The following is a 17,709-nucleotide window of genomic DNA, read 5'->3' on the forward strand; positions in this document are numbered from 1 at the left end:
TTTTTCAATTTTTACTTTGTTAAAACAGAAAAACATAATTGCGATGATGGCTAAATATAGAAATATGTGGATACGATCATTTGTATGGGAATTAACATTAAAAAATCGACTTGGGATATTCCGCATGGCAATTAATATATTTGATAAAAAACAGTCACGGTTAGTATTACACAAAATATTACTGATTTCTTTTAAATCTAATTGATCTCAATGACTCTGAATTTTAACTGCTGTGAAACAGTCCACCTTCGTCACAATGCACAATACATTTGAATAATGCAACCGAAAAAACGAAACATCACACCTGGAAAATGAAAGAATCTTCATGTGACTATTTCATTTTTCAATTTTTAATATTCAGTTAATGATATATCCTATGCTTTTTCGTCAAAAAATATTACAATTACAAATATTAAAATGATTACAATGTCGAAGTTCAGTCTAAACTCAAGGTGAGGATTGTTTAAACATTTTCTCATCCATATATTCCGTCAAAAATCTAGTAAAGATATCTTTAACGTCAGGTATCTTCCCCAAAAATGGTGATTTTCGGAAAAAGTAAAATTCTGTCTTAAAGTTGCGTAGCACTTGGTGGGGTTGCGATCAGCCAAGTGATCGCAACTTCACACTCGTTGCCACCCCGTCGCACTTGTGTTGAAATATACTATAACATACGACTTTAAAAATGCCCCTTTTTCACACTTGTAATGTACCATACTATCCCGTCACTGGGCCCAAAGAGCAATAATTTCCGCAACTTGGTTCGGTCCGCTAAGGTCCCATCTCAGCACTGATTTTTCAAACATTTCAAAACATCAGTACGTAATCCCATTCATGGGAATGTTCTTTACTTATAAACGTTTTTTATGTACTTTACATAAAAATATTTCCGTACAGACATTTATTATTATGTTATATTTCTCTAGGAAAACTGAAGATGAAGTCCGATTGTTTCAGAAGTTCATAAAATCATTGTCCAGCCTTTAAAACGAGATAAGACGTTCCACACAGGAGTGAAAATTAAGTTATACAAAAATAATGGGTCTCATATCAGTAGCGAAATGGTAAAACCAAATAAATTGATTTATCTCTGAGCCGAGTTTTTGATCGATATCTCTGAATCTAAGAGTGATAGCGGAATGAGTGTCATTACATTTATTGTAGTTCTCCATTCGCCGCACAAGGAAGGTATCAATGAAAATTTGGCTATCTTCTCTAGATTTCGAGATATTCATTGAAACCTAGTCAATAATCAGAACTCATTTATCTCGTTTTACCACTTCGCTAGTGATTTATTTGAACTAGAATATTTACACATACGTTATGTCTCGAGTTTACGCAAGTGTAAAACAATGCCATTGGCAGCAGTTGTCAACGTCGATCGTGGATCCAGATAATATGCGTCTTGTGGATCTTGATAAATTTCAAAGTTTTTTAGGATTATCGCCAATACTGTCTTCGAAAGTAGTAGCCCCAACTTAAAACCTAAAAAAAATCCGATAAATTAGCGCAAAAAATATTAAGAATAATATGAACGAAGTGCAATTATTTTTGTCAATCAATTTCACATTTATAGCATTCATTGTTTCGAATGTTATCAGTGGAATATTCCTTACCAACACACAGTCTTGGGCCAATACCGAACGGCATATAGGCCTTTGAAATTTGCTCGCCTTTTCGAAAACGCTCGGGATTAAACGATTCTGCATCTTCGAAAAATCTGGGATCATCCTGAAGTCCATATAACGATATGTAAATAGGTGTTCCACTCTCTAGGGTAATATCAGTTCCGGGAATCTATCGAAAAATCATTCACTTGAATATACAGACAATCACTGAATGTTATATGACGATTTTCAATACAAAATGCTTTTTCTAGTAATTGTTTACAGTTTCATCAATTTTTATATCTTTGGAGGAGTTCAAGTGAGACACGAAAAAAAGATTGATCACTTGAAATTGATTTTTGTGTTCGAATTAGGTTTAATTGACGCAGTTGAAAATCATTTTTTGAATTGAGATTAGGAAAACAATTAAATAATTGCATTAATTAAATAATTGCCGCAAGGCAAATCACTTCTTAACCGAACGGTTATTTGCTCTACAATTGTGAATGTATTTTGAAAATAAATAAAAATGTCAATAAACAGGGGAACCCTGATGGATCACTCGATGTGATGATCGAGCTGATCACCCAATCGAGTGCTAGTCGATACGAATTTCATCGGTTAAGTATTGATAACATAATGATTGACCAATTATCGATTAGCTATCGACCGTAAATTGACCATCGATTATTAATCCACTAATCATCGATTCATCAACTTATCTCGTTTTACCACTTCGCTACTGACTTTGTAATGCGCGAAGGCTTAATCTGTAATTGTTACCTTATACTCTTCTGATGTGATCCTATCAATAGTAGATACTGGTGGGTGAAGTCTCAGAGTCTCCGAAAGACATTGATCCAAATACTTCATATCATTTACAGCCTCATAGCCCCAACCATGCACTGCAATAGCCCTTAAAATATCTTCTCTAGCTCGATCCTGAAACTCCTTATTTTTCGCCAGTTGCATTAGTGTAAACGATGTTGTAGTTGAGGTGGACTCCAAACCCGCAAAAAAAATTCCCAATTGATGCACAAGATTGTCTCCGTCGAACCCTGATATCAAAAATATTTTTAATAAATGAAAAATACTGAACTGGGATTTTTTGTGGGAGATCATAATTATATATTAATGAAAACATAACTCAACTGTAAATCGGATTTTGCGTTCCATTTTTGAGTTTGACAGCGGTGTCAATGAAATCTCCTCTTTTGCAGCCGATCTTCTCACGCTCCTCTATAGCAGTCCAGAATATTTTTTTAATTGATTTGCAATTTGGAAAGACGCCAAAATCGAGCTTTCCCATCAAACTCGGTACAAAGAAGAGCAGAAATAGGAGAACCTTTCTTTTGAAGCTCTTTAACATGTTGGATACTGGGGAAAAATATCATAAGTTGATCACAAATGAAACTATTTGTTTTGATTTAACGAGACTGATTGCAAAATGAGTCGATTCGGATAGAATTGACTAGAAGAAATCGATCAAAAAATATAAATAGTGATTCTAATAAGACTGAAAGTTTCAAGCTGCCAGTTCCAAATCATTTTCGCTGTTCCGTGCAGAAGAGGAAATATAAACTGTAAATCGCTACTGTTAATCGCATTTTTTCTACATCTTTATATTTGTATTCCAATTAATTTGAAATCTTAAATTTCATCTTTTCAGTGGGAGCTTAGTAATGATATAATTTTCCAACAATTTTTTCATCGCGAGCAGTCAGTCTCCCATCTCAAAATATATATTTGAAAGCACCAAACAGATCAAAAAAAAATTTTCAAGTATTATTTTTGAAGTATTGAAAGTTTTGGTGGTTCACCCTCCCTTCCCCATATTGACATCGAATAGTCCCATTAATTTATCCTCGTAATTATCCGTTTCTAATTTCCTCCTCTACTCATTTATTTCTCATCAGTCATAAAAAAGCTGTTCGAAAATATAACAATTGTTTCTCGTTTTTGAAATATATATTTTTAATTTTTGGAAAATTAGTAGCTACAAACAAATAATTTATAATTACACGTGTTTGTAGATGAACAAAATCAACTAGAAAATAATATAGAGAATGTACAGGGTGGGCATGTACTACTTTGAGTAAATACTTTTATTTATTCAATAAATACTATCATTTGAGAGATACCTGTAGCTAGTGATATTTTAAAAAACAACAATTTGTTTCAAATTGAACAACTTTATCGTCTCTACTCACCGAATTGAGCAATTTCTGTGTCAGAATGATTGAACGTGTTGGTCTCCATCCCAAGGGCCAGACTTGCAATCATATCAGTCAATGCTGTATAATTTACTTTCTGCATGTCGATAATTCGAGTTCCATCCGCCTGAACTTCCTGATCCTTCAGATAAATTTCCATATTTTCTCCGACCTTAGCCAGTAGTGGAAACATTTGTTTTAAGCTTGCGATGCTGAAGACCGGTGATATTTTACTCCGAAGGATTTTCCACGAATCTCTGATTCCGAACAGATTTATCATGCCCAGGCTATCCTTCTGGCTATTTCCAGCGAAATATCGATTCGAAAATTTATCAAAATCCCTAATTAAAAGGTGTTTTATAAGATCAGGATCCCGTACAAGTAGACAAGCTGTGTGAAATATGTAGAAGCCGACGACAGGGGAATTTTTGTTGGCAGCATGATGCAGCGTCCTCAAGTGCCATCCTGGAGGTGTCCGAAATAAGGCACCATCCTTGAAATGTCCAAAAAATAGATCGGTATTCGACAACTGCTCCACACCCCGACGCTTCCAATAATTCAATTTATAATTCGCGTAAATAAAATATAAGAAGATGCAAAACAGACCGATTAACGCCACAACAACTGTGTTAATCATATTGACACCACTGATGCTGATCACTGTATTCATCATTGAAATTTTTCTTGATGGCGATTCCTTTAAATACTCTCTTTCTGGATGGGATCTCCGTATGGTGACCGGTGGTCGCAGTGGGGAGATGGTATCGAGGAAATTTACAACTTCGGTAATGGCTCACGATAGACAGGCAACATCAATCAAAGGACTTTTCTAGATTAATAAGGAATTCTGGTTTGATACGTTGTCAGCGGCGGAGAGTATTTTTTTAATAAATCGGTTATTTACGGTGAATGAAACCAAAATATTTACACAATTATTTATATTTTTTTGTTATACATTTAAGTATGAAAAAAGCAGTACAACGTTTTGTGTTGGTGTTTTTTTTTGTTTAGCATAGGCTTAGATTTTGATTAGAATATAAGAAAAAATTTCATTAAAATTGAATACATATACAAACATTATTAACATTCTTATTTAAATTACTTTATTGGAAATTATTATATAAGGAATTGCATCGAGAGATATTGTCAGCGGCGGAGAACAATTTTTGCATAAATGTGTCATTTGCGGAGATGCTGAAAATACAATTTTTACACAAATATTTATCATTAATACATCATCGAACTATAAAAAAAGCAGTGCAACGTTTCGTGTTACCGATACATTTCGTCTAGCATAGACTTGAATTTTGATTAAAATATAATAAAGAATTCTATTATTTCAATTATTTTATGTATATATAAGAATTTTTCACGTTTTCTTTATTACTCTATATTTTAAGCTCCCGTGCCTCATATATTTCATGACCCGAATAAATAAATAATAAATACTACGGGCAAAATCTCATATACAAAAATATCACATTTCCAATTATGTCGCTTTGGGTTTCAATATGTAATTGGACCATTCAGTGATTTCCACGAAGAATTTAAAGCAGATTCGCTGCTTAACACCTTTGAAATGGTCACCGAAATAGAAAAGAATAAAGGAAACAATTTTTTCAAATATTTTTATGAATAAAGAAATAAACCCTGAGGTAAGTGTAAGAAATTGTTGAGGGAAATAGTCTGATGCGTCAATAGACTCAGAGCTGACCACTATGGTCTTGCTCAGTCACTTGAGCGAATGGGTCTGGTCACATCGCCAAACTGCAAATGTGATGATGAAGAAGAAGCCATAGATCATGTTCTGTGGCAATGGCCCCTGTATAATGATTCTAGACAGATTATGTACCAGGAGCTCATTAAGAATAGAATTTTTCTGCCATATCAAATGCGGAAGTTGCTAATCAGACTATATGAAACCCTTTTGGTAATAATCAATGATTTCTCCTGCACGTGTACGTTGAAAATATGAAAATGAGTAATTATTGTTAACTTAGACTCAATACCATGATGGTAAACAACTCATATTTGCATTCACTAGTTGTTGAAGAGGAAGAATATGTGTCTAATTGAAGTGTTTGATCAGAAATGCTTAAATAATTTTAAAAACATGTAATTGGATGAAGTTGAAATGGAGTAAATATTCAACGTTTCCCGGTTTGATTACTCGATGATTATTACTTATCGAAGCTTGTTGTACGTACTCTCATTAATGTCATTCATTGATTAGTGTTGTGAAGTAGGCGCTGTATTCATATGACATTATTCATAATCGTCTGTTTTGATCAGATTCTTATTTTTGTAATTGTTGATTTCTAGACTGATAAATGGATTGAATTTTTCCATTATTTTTTGGGTTTCATTCCTTTCTGATAATTATATCTATGACATTTGTTTATAAATACGAAAAAATACACGATTTTATTTCCGAAGATATTCATATTTCCCACCCTCGACACGCTGAGTGTGCACTTGTGTTGCAACATTGTTCCGATTTCAGACTGTACCAGCACATTTTCTATTTTGCATATTTTTTTTTATTATTTTGTTTGAACAATTCTCCGAGGGTACGCACACTATTTTTTGAAATAATTTTCTGTAAGAATACTAACTGAAAAATTGCGAAATTTTTTATGTGAGTTTTTTTTCTAAATTCCCCTAATAGGCTGAGTTGAATTTTACTTTTTGTAAAAAATCCAGTCTTTCAATTTTTTTTATAGTCTGACTAAAATTTTGCTCAGAGATTTTAGGATTAGGAGAAATTTTTAGGAATAAGAGAAATTAAAAAAGAGAATCAAAAAGGAAAATTATTTTATTCACAAAAAAAAAAAATCATGAAAATAAATTTCTTTTTTCGATAATCATTAAGACAAGTGTGTATTGTCAATTAATATCATGCACTCATTCATATCCTGACCTTGGAATGAACGAGAATAAGGAGAGCAGGAGCTCAGTGCGAGATCTCTCATTAACTTTTGCTTACTTGATTATCATTTTTCTATTTGACACTACCATATCACTCCCATAATTTACATGATATATGTACACAAAAAATAAGAGCACCTGCAAAGAATTTGCGATGGAATTGTTGAGTTTTTGTGAAAACTGGTCGTAATGTAATTCACCGGTTTGAGTGGATAATTTCATTCTCAGTTTGCAATATTTAACTTGCTGAAGATATCTCTAATTGAATCATCATAAAAAAATATAATTGGGTTCGGAAAAAAACACTCACGTCTTATACGATAAGTTACTGTCGGTCGTTTGATTACAGCTGAATAATGCATCAATCCAACGGAATTTCCTGATTTTTCCTCTCTCCAATTGATTACAGAGAAGTCATATTGATCAAACAAAAAAATGCTGATCGTAAAATACGAGATTGAAACGCAATTGACGTAATTAAATAAAATTTTCATTTAAAAAACTAGATAATATCACAAGGTGTCACGTATCAAGTTTTCTGAAGTGCAAGATAATTCCATTAGCAGCAGCTGTAAAAGTTGAACGTGGATCCAGATAGCTTTTGTCCTCCGGATGCTGATAAACCTCGTACTCCTTTAGAATCATTGATATCACAACTTTGGCGTGTAATTGACCCACTTTCATGCCTAAAAAATTTATCGATTAATATTTCATTAATGTGAAATCCATTTGTGAAATTATTGACAGTCTATTGATTCTACGTGCCAGAGTAAGTGTCAGTTTCATGTTCGAAAAATTGTCACAAAATAATAAATCTTTATTTCTCAAGTATTTATAGTTCAGTAGAAATACCCCAAGACCTTCAAAATATCCGATTAATTTTGAAGGTCGAGGGCTATTTGGCTGGATGATTTTTTTCATTCCAATTTCAAGTAATTAAATGTGTGTCATTTCGTAATTGTGGTTTTCAGCGTACACATATTTTCTGTCTGCACAAAATGCAGAGAATTCTTTCCAAATTGTGGCTTTTGTCTTCACTGTATTATTAGAAACATTTTTAAAAATTTTTTGATCAATAATCTCCAAGGATTCTCCTCCAAATGTGCTCATGTCGAGGTAAAGTCTTTGAACTTGATTTTTTCTAATGACAGTTTTGGGCTTTGAAACGCGTACAAATTGTTTATCGGATATTTTCATTGCTCAGCAACAAACAGGGAAATATTCTAAAAATATCCGAAGTAAAATCGTTTTACTTGTACCACATGACGGGAAATGCCACTATTTGATTGGTTGAAATTGGGATGAAAAAAATGATTATCATAAAATGTAGTCTGAGAGATGAAAAATGAGCGTGAAGAAAGTTCTCTATCTCAACTGTTGGCGAGAATTTTTATAAGCGAATGTCTCCTTCTAGAAAATCTCTTACCGACACACATCCTCGGACCCAGACCAAATGGTATGTAGGCTTCCGAAATTTGACGGCCGTCCTGAAAACGTTCAGGATTGAAGACTCCAGGATCGTCGAAGAATTTTGGATCCTCCTGAAGTCCATATAATGATATATAAATAGGTGTTCCACTTTCTAAGACGATATCAGTGCCGGGTATCTGCAAAAAATTGATTAACTTCAAAATCAATACTTCCAATTCAGCATATTGATGAAAGATACCGTTATCATTATCGTGATAACGAATATACTCTATACCAAAGAGAAAGATAAATTTAAAGAATTCCAGAGAAGAATTTAGAATTTTCGTAGTTCATAATCCCCTTTCAAAACTAGTGAAATTTCTCATCGTATATTATTCAAATAATTTTGCTATAATTTTCCGGAAATGACGTGAAAATTGATGTAATGACAACTAGCCAATGGAATTTTAATTTTCTCTCAAAATTTAAATTTGAATTTCAACTGGTGAGCGATAGGAAAATGAAAATTGTAGAATTAGATCAATTTTTTTATTAAAAATTAAATATTCATTAGTGAATTTTCTTCAGCGATCTGCAGTTCATGAAGAGATATTCTTTTCGTAGAATAAGTAAACTGAAATTCTTTCTGGCGGTGAATTGTCCATAAAATCATAAATTTTCAATGTCAAAATTTTTGCAAACTTTTGTTACAAGTTTCCAAGCTTTATAAACATTATCACTTTCCATTTGCAGAAGCACAGATATTCATCCCCAATTTATATTGTTCTAATCCCAGGCTAATTAATTGAGAATAATTTATTTATTATTATTGTTTATTTCCTTGATGTTACAAAAGTTTCTTCTTTGTTTCACATCCTCCCCAGCCTTAATTCACTGAGAATTCAACTATTAAAAAACAATTTATTTTTCAACAAACAAAAATTTTTCTCTTCAATACCTCATCCTTTAACTCACAGATTCGACTCTATAAGGTCAAAAAATCTTTAAACCTATTCAAACTTGATAGAATTATTCTGTTTAGAGAAACAGATTATAAAAAAATTACGTCGATCGTCTGTTTACTACGCTAACATTCAGTAAATTCAATAGTGCAAAATATTATAATCCAATGTCTTACCTTGTACTCCTCTCTCGTAAATCTGTCGATCGTAGACACAGGAGGATGCAGTCTTACACCTTCTGAGATACATTGATCCAAATATTTCATATCATTTATGGCATCGTAGGTCCAGCCATGCTCAGCAACTGCCCTCAGGACATCTTTCCTCGCTCGTTCCTGATACTCTTCATTTTTCGCCAATTCCATGAGGGTGAATGATGTGGTTGTCGAACTGGACTCGAACCCGGAGAAAAATGTTCCCGATTGGTACAGAAGATTTTCTCCTTCGAACTCTATGTCAATAAAATAATTATTATGTGATTCGCCAGGGTCACCAAGATTGGAAAGTCATTCTTTCTTATTTGGAATCCACTGGATATTTTATACAGCTTTTTTCACCCCATATATTGGGATTAATGACATTCTTGGAACACAACATCTTTATTATTATCATGATTATGATTATTTAGCTCGATGTATAATTTTTTAAGTTTTTGCAGTTTATTTTGTTCCCCTGTGGTGCCATGGAACCGAGTTTTTTCAAGAAAAAAATATTGTCTGCCTAAAATTTTTCAGAATCTTTGACAAAAATTATTAATAATCTTCGGGAGATCTCGGTGGTGATCAAAAAAGAAGATGCCCTGAATTTGACTTTGAAAAATATTCTTGAAATACGGTCTTCCGAATATATCTTCAAAAAAAAAAATTGTTTTCCAAAGATGCTGGCGAAAAATATTTGTGGATCATCAGGGACATCCTCCAGAGAACTTTCAATGATTCTTCAGAAGATTTCTCATAGATCTTTGATAGATAGAAATTTTTCTACGCAGGACATTTGTAAAAAAAGGATTTTAAAAGATTTTATGGAACTGTCACAGAATTTTTCATGAACGTTCCTTAATTTTTATTTGAATTGTCTCAGAAAAAATTACGATCTTGTCCTATAAAATTATCCAATTGATGTCGTAATCGGTGAACGAGCTGTATGTTCCGTAATTTTTACTGAATATTTCTCTTCGTGTAGAGTAATTCTCCCAAAATCCCCAAAATACAACACGATTACGGAACGGTTCGCGAATTTCTACTGAATTTTTCTCTTCACGTGGTACAAGGTGTCCGTTAAACGAAGTTTGACAGCCAGTTTGGTGTTAAATTATAATTATAATTGATTATTTTTTTCATCCCCACTTCAACCAATCAAATGGTGGCATTTCCCATCATGTGGTACAAGTAAAACGGTTTTACTTCCAATATTTTTCAAATATTTCCCTGTTTGTTGCTAAGCAATGAAAATATCTGATAAACAATTTGTACGCGTTTCAAACCCCAAAACTGTCATTAGAAAAAATCAAGCTCAAAGACTTTACCTCGACATGAGCAGCTTTAGAGGAGAATCCTTGGACATTATTGATCAAAAAATTAAAAAAAAATGTTCCCAATAATACGGTGAAGAGAAAAGCCACAATTTGGAAATAATTCTCTGCATTTTGTGCAGACAGAAAATAAAATAAATGAATATGAAATGCCACACATTTAATTACTTTAAATTGGAACCAAAAAAAAAATCGAGCCAACTACCCCTTTTGGGGTCGTCAGTTGCGACGTGAGCCCAAACTGATAGTTCTGAGAGTGAGATTGAATCACGACACTCTGAACCTCGAATGAGGTATTTTTCTGTTGATCTGTCGGCATTTTTGAGGAGATTTGGCAACTACCCCTCGATCTTCAAAATTAATCGGATATTTCCCGCCAGTTTCCCTGCGTAGCACCGATCAGGATAAGTTTTGCAAGACAAAAACCCCGAGCGCGAAGCGCGAGGGGTTTTCTGCGCATTACTATTGACAATTATAAAAAATACTCAACTGTAAGCGGGATTTTGTTCTCCATTCTTGAGTTGTACGAGAGAGTCAATGAAGTCGCCTCTTTTCGAGCCGCTCTTCTCGCGCTCGTCGACGGCATTCCAGAACACTTTTCGTACGAATTTGGAATCGAAAAGTATGTTGGAACCAATTTTTTCAACCAACTCGGGCATGAAGAAGACGGTGACGAGGGCAACCATTCGCTTGAACCCGTGGAAAAATTCGGATACTAAAACACAATAACATCAGTTTTTGAAATTATTATCGTTATCGAAAAAAACATAATTATATGCAAATTACATAACTATGCATAACATATATGGGACATATTAAAAACGGTGATAAATATATTTCGGTCAAGTTGTAACAGTATTAATGTACCGGTCAATTGATTCAATTTTTTTTCGCTGCATTTTACTACGCGATTTTGACCTCAAACAATTTTAATTAAAAATGACAATCGATCTGTTGAATGTTAAAAAGTTTAATCCCTAGCGCTCCATTTAAATCTGTGAAAATTTACAAAAATTTGACATATTTATATCTCAAATTCAAAAAGGACAATCTTAAACAGAAGATAATGTTTTTTCATCTGATTATTTTCCATCTGTTTTTCCATCTGAACTATTTAACATAAAAATAAAAATAAAAAATGTGTAATAAATAATTTTATATGACAACAGCATCAATTAAATGAAAGTGTATCTTTCTGCGAAGAAAAAATTCTGCGAATTACAGCATTAAGTGAATCAATCAATACACGATTTTCTATACACAGAAATTTTTAAATGGAAATTAATTCGAGAACCTCAATGACTTCTGACTAGTGCAACATTTTGATAAGTTTAATTGTTATTTAATTACTGCGATGGAAGTGGAAATTTGAGCTATGAAAATACGTATCATACGGAGAAAAATCGAATGCCATTCAGATACAATCGAATTTCGTAGCATCTCAAAAGTTCTAATCACACAGAATTTCAGCGTCATATCTCAGCTTTCTCGAAAGTTGATAACGATATTGATTTGATTTGATTGATACTATTACAAGAAATATGTTGGCGTCGTAGATTTTCAGATGTAGCAATCGTGCAAACATTTTTTCTCCAATTTAATTATGATGTCATAAAACATTTAATTTTTAACTCTAATTTCACCGCCTTTTTCATTTTTAAAAAATCGACACATATGCAAATTTTTTTTTTTTAATTCTGTTTTCAAGTTTGATGATATTATATATAATTTTGAGATAAATAAAAAAAATCCTCAAAGAGAATAGACTCAATATTTCTATTTAGACCCCAAAATGTTAAAAAAACTAGAAAATATTTTTCTAAAAAAGCTTTCGAAGGAGTTTATCACTTGTTCATTTATTCTATTTAGATGTTTTTTCAATCTAAATTACCCACGTCATCCAACAAAAGACTTGAACTAAGGAAATGGTGGAGACATATCTCAATCCAAGAAGTTGCAGAAAAAAATTGAATTCTATTAGTCATTTCTGTAGCACATTTCCTTTGCAACAGTTTACCCGGAAATAAATTTTTGCAAAAATTCTGCTAAAAATGCTAGAAGGATTTCAATCCCTCGGTTGTGAAAGGATCTAGCGTTGACGAAATTTTTTGAGATTTTTCTTAAAATATCAAAAATTTTGGCTACATCTACATTGAATTTGTCTTTTCCCACGCTAAAAAGAGAATTTTCTCAGATATTTCTATCCATCCAATCTAATCGATCACCAACCACCATGAAATCCATCAGCAATCCCATAAATATCTCCAGACCTGTTTAAATTTTTACATCAAAACCCAGAAAAGTCCAAATTAAACCCACATTAAATTAAAAATGACTTATCTATCACCCAGAAACCCCCAAAAATTTCGTCACATAATACCAGTCCCTATCTTAATCTCCAAAATGTCTGCAAAAATTACGCGAAATTGATTGTTGCTCGCTGGCAATTAATCAACTCATTGACTACCAAAATAAATCAATCGACTCAGTGAACATCGAAACAACTCATCCCAAATTCCCCTCATCAAAACCACTCACCGCACTTCGAAAACTCTTCATTAGGATAATTAAACGAATCCATCTGCGTCCCAAGGGCAACACTTGCAATCAGGTCAGTCGTAAATTTATAATTAAGTTCCTGAGCATCAATGACTCTCGTATTATCCTTCCCAATTTTCTGATCTTTCATATAATTTATCATATTGTCTGCGATGTCAGTCATCAGTGGAAACATTTGCTTCAATTTTCCCCTGGTCAGGGTGGGGGTTATTTTAGCCCTCAGATACTTCCACGCTGGATTTTTGAGTCCAAAAAGGTTCTTCATGCCAATGCTGTCCTTCTGCTGACTCCCCGCGAAATGTCGATCGGAAAAATTTTCAAAATCCCGAACAAGAATCTGCTTAATGATCTCCGGATCTCGCAGGAGCAGACAGGGCTTGTGGAATATGTAGAATCCGACAAAAGGTGCATCATCCCTCGCAGCGCGATAAAGATTCCCCAGGTGCCACCCTGGAGCTGTTCGAAATAGGACGGCATCTTTAAAATTTCCAAACAGTAAATCGGTGTTCGGTAACTGTCCCACACCCCGACGCCTCCAATAATTTAATTTATAATTGGCATAAATCCAGAATAGAAATAATATCGGAAGAGAACTTATTAAAATTACGGTAAAAACACTCACGATACTGGAGCTACTGAACCACTCCATGATTGGCATAATGCTTGATGCGAATTCACTTAAATACGATCGTTAATCTCGGCAGAGGGGATAGCCCGCCCACCGAAATTGCTATCTCGCAAAATGAGTAATTAGCTACGTAATTGTCGAAATATAATTACGTAAGAATGTAAGGTGCAGTTATGGCCCAATTTAACGCTCTGTAATTAATTATTCTAATGGGATTTCACTGGTTTGGAGAAAATTCACGGAAATATATGACTGACGTATCCCAAAGAGGAAACAAATCACTGTTTTCACGAACTGATTACTTTGATATTATTGAATGGCGAGGGGTTCTAGAAAAAATATTAATGTACGTGGTCTATATATTGTGTTCCATCTAAGGGGTATTATAATTTAATTGACGTTGTGAACAATTAAAATTTTATTATGGACATAATAATTGAAAGGGTATGAAAAAGTCATTTTAGTGACGTTTCATCGAATGACATTTTAGACTTTTTAAAGTCATAGGTTGAAAGATTTTTTTGACTAGTTGACTACGTTTTTACATCATTTGATTAATAATTCGATGTTGGATTAAGAAGGGGAGTAAGCACACCACGTGTGGTACGTGAAATTCAAATTTTCCCGCCTCTGGTGGGGAGGAAAGAATTAAATTGAAGGGAAAATTGTGATTAAATTTTTATTTTCAATTCTGTTTTTTTTTGAATGAGCAAAATGCAAAATTTCAACCCTTAGGACTTACGGTACATTGATGTTAAATTCTTGTCGAACTTTAGTCGAGCAATTTATTAATAATTACAATGGATTTATGGATTTGGAAGGTCTGTTAAAGAGTCATTTGTCCTTTTAAATATTAACATCTAATTAATTAATGCGGGGGTAGAAATAAAAATTGTAGAAAGTGGTTGGGTATTGGCGCATAGTTATTAAGAAATAAACTTTTTCATCGTGATGTGCAAAAAAGTTACTTGTCAGGTACGTCCTCAGGTACGTCATGAGGAAAGTAGTTTTTGGATAGTTCACTATCCAAATACTATTTTCCTCACGAATATTGAATTCTCTCATGAAGGGATTCAATGACTCGCCTTCGTTCTGCAATTTTATCACGATCCAAAAACTACTTTTCTGTATTCGGATGCAAAATGTAATATTTCATCGATCATTATTATTAAAAACAGACACATAATTTTCAAAACATTTTTCTCACCGTATTGCGTCATGTACTTGTTTACTAAACTTTCAGGAACAAGAAGAAAATTTCAAAAAAAATTTGGAACGTTCAATAAAAAAGTGCGTAACTGTTCCGTAATTTTTACCAAATATTGTTTTGTCTGACAAATTACGGAACAGAAACGTAATTTTAAAATTATTTTTCTCTCCCTGCAGTAATTTTTCACAGACTTTTCTCTCTGTATATTACAAAAATAACAAACATCGATATTATCGATATCCAGAAACTCTATCACGCTGATTCCTCACTGGTTCCCCGCTGTCTGAGGTGGCTCATTTGATTACTGGAAATTCCGTTTGTTTGACGATTACTACACTCGTTCGGTAACATCGTCGTCTTATTCCTCCAGCATATTCACCTGATTCACTCCATGTAATTCACAGAATAAATCGAAAAATTCTGTCGTCATTGCAAACTTTTGATTATGATATCAACCACAAATCGTGTCAAGATAAGTCTTCATATTGCCTCATCTTTCCGAGAGATGCGTAAAATTAATATCTGATGGATTCGTGGTAATAGCTGGAAAATTAGTCGGAGACGAGCAGTCATCATTCCCTCTTTTCGTATTTTTCGTTAATAGCGCTTTTCGACGTGTGAATCCATGAGAACAAACCCCAACCGCATAATTACAGACATAAAAATTGTTGTTTGCATAGGACGGTGTTGTGGGGATAAATCGACTGTTCCATCAAATCTTGTACGCAATATTTTTTTTTAATTTAAAATTGAAAATTTGAATAATTCACCTGATCGAAATTTTCTTCATTCTCCACTTTTCATGATCGTGTGGTACGATTTAAATTCATATTTTATCTGATTTCAACATTTATCAAAGGAAAATGTGGAATTTGACAACGATTCATTGGGAATCACACTTACAAATTCATCGATAATCAATCGATATCCAAATGATAGCCAGTATTTATTCTCCTATCTACCGATCTCTGGGAATGATTTAGCATTTCCCTTCTTATCATATGTACTACACACAAAACTCGGAAATCAAGGAAAATTTTTAGTTTTACAAAGATGATTTATCTACATCATTTAAATTCATTATCCGATTATTTTTATTCATTTAATTGTCTCTGTTAAACAACAAATATTTTCTACACTTTTCAATGTTTCTATGTCTAGTATATGTATATAATGTGTTATATATATTATCATATCATGATATTCAACTTCTGTGAAAATGAATTATTTGTTTTTTCTGTTCGTAACTCTTTTGGATCTATTAGAAATGGGTTATTTGAAATAATAATTCTGGAAATAATTGAAACTATTATATGCTCTCAAAGAGTCCTATTCATTCCACTTTGTCTACATACTTAAAATCAAACCTAAACACCATACCTTACACTTCTCAGAATTCAACTCCATAAAAATATTTTTCAATTTAAAGTATACGAGACCGAATGCGCGCTTCGTGCGCCCTATTTTCCTTTCCCGCCTCAAACACATTGACCAATCAGGAGAAAGTCTTACACATGAAGTTAGTCGATGACTTCTGTGGTTAATTTAATTTAATTTATGTGCTTGTGCTTTCATAGACTGATGAAGGGCGATCCCACCGTAAAAGAACGAATGAGAAAGTCGTTGGTATAAATATGATGAGAGAGGTAACTTGATTCACAATGGATGCTCTTAGGAACACGAACGTTTTCGCCTTTTCGACTAACGCGAAACTTCATTCATTTAATCGGCCAATGGGAAAGACCTTACGCGATTTCGACTCGGACGAACTTCATTTATGTGCTTCTGCTTTTATAAATAGGAAACACTCAGAAGGGAATGAGATTGATTTTTGCTTTCTATTTATTTATTTCATGAAAAACCCAACAGGATCTTTACGATTTGATTCCATCCCGCCTCTCACCTCTCTGTAGGGCACTCACCGAAGGACGAGGGGACACTTCACTCTGAGGGAAAAACTTACTGAGGTACAGTTGTCTCCGTCGCGGGAATCGAACCTGGATTCGTCGTATACTAGTCTAGTACTCTAACAATACAATACTATACATGTGATTGCATTCGAATAAACGAATGGCTCCTGGCAATGTCGAACCTACCGTCATTGCGTCAATGAAATGTGAATATATTTAAATCAATTATTAATTGATTAATAATTGTTAATTTAATTATTAATTTAAATTAATTTAAATTACAAACAAATGATTTGTAACTAAAAATGAACAGACCCCCAAAAGTTCTCAAAGCTTGCGTTGAGCGCGTGAATATCTTAAAGTTTTAGTAAATGAAGGAATATATTATAACGTGTGATAGATGTTATATTAAAAAAAATTACATTACATTAAAAAAATTTAAAAAAAGAGTCAAAAGGTGTAGATAGTATTTTCAAACCATTACATAGAAACGAAACGATTCGAAAGACACTTTTATTAATGACCGGAACACGTGTATTTTTTTAATACAGAAAATGTTTTTACAAAGACAGTTATTTAAATTTCTGAGCTCATTGCACGTCATTTATTATCATAAAATGTTTCTGGTAATTAACTGCAGCATTGGTGATAAGCTGATATGACGTTTTTTTTCGTGGCAACGGTTTTTCAATCTGATCATCGATTGCATTCAATGTGTGCAAATATTTTGACAAGTGATAATTTATTTCAA

The 17,709-nt window shown here is 33.3% G+C and overlaps 1 protein-coding gene across 1 annotated transcript; it reads right to left on the minus strand.

The window, feature by feature from the left end:
- Positions 1 to 116: 116 nt before the first annotated feature.
- LOC135166768 (uncharacterized) lies at positions 117 to 13,874 on the minus strand. Its single transcript, XM_064129328.1, has 11 exons — positions 13,190 to 13,874; positions 11,142 to 11,366; positions 9,297 to 9,571; positions 8,175 to 8,355; positions 7,275 to 7,434; positions 7,059 to 7,141; positions 3,818 to 4,612; positions 2,760 to 2,984; positions 2,391 to 2,665; positions 1,617 to 1,797; positions 117 to 1,485 (listed from the first exon to the last, which is right to left on the minus strand). Exons 1-11 carry the CDS (start codon positions 13,866 to 13,868, stop codon positions 1,322 to 1,324), a joined length of 3,243 nt encoding a protein of 1,080 aa, XP_063985398.1. The 5' UTR covers positions 13,869 to 13,874; the 3' UTR covers positions 117 to 1,321.
- Positions 13,875 to 17,709: the final 3,835 nt, after the last annotated feature.

This window comes from Diachasmimorpha longicaudata, chromosome 10, assembly GCF_034640455.1.
Source record: "Diachasmimorpha longicaudata isolate KC_UGA_2023 chromosome 10, iyDiaLong2, whole genome shotgun sequence".
NCBI lineage: Eukaryota > Metazoa > Arthropoda > Insecta > Hymenoptera > Braconidae > Diachasmimorpha > Diachasmimorpha longicaudata.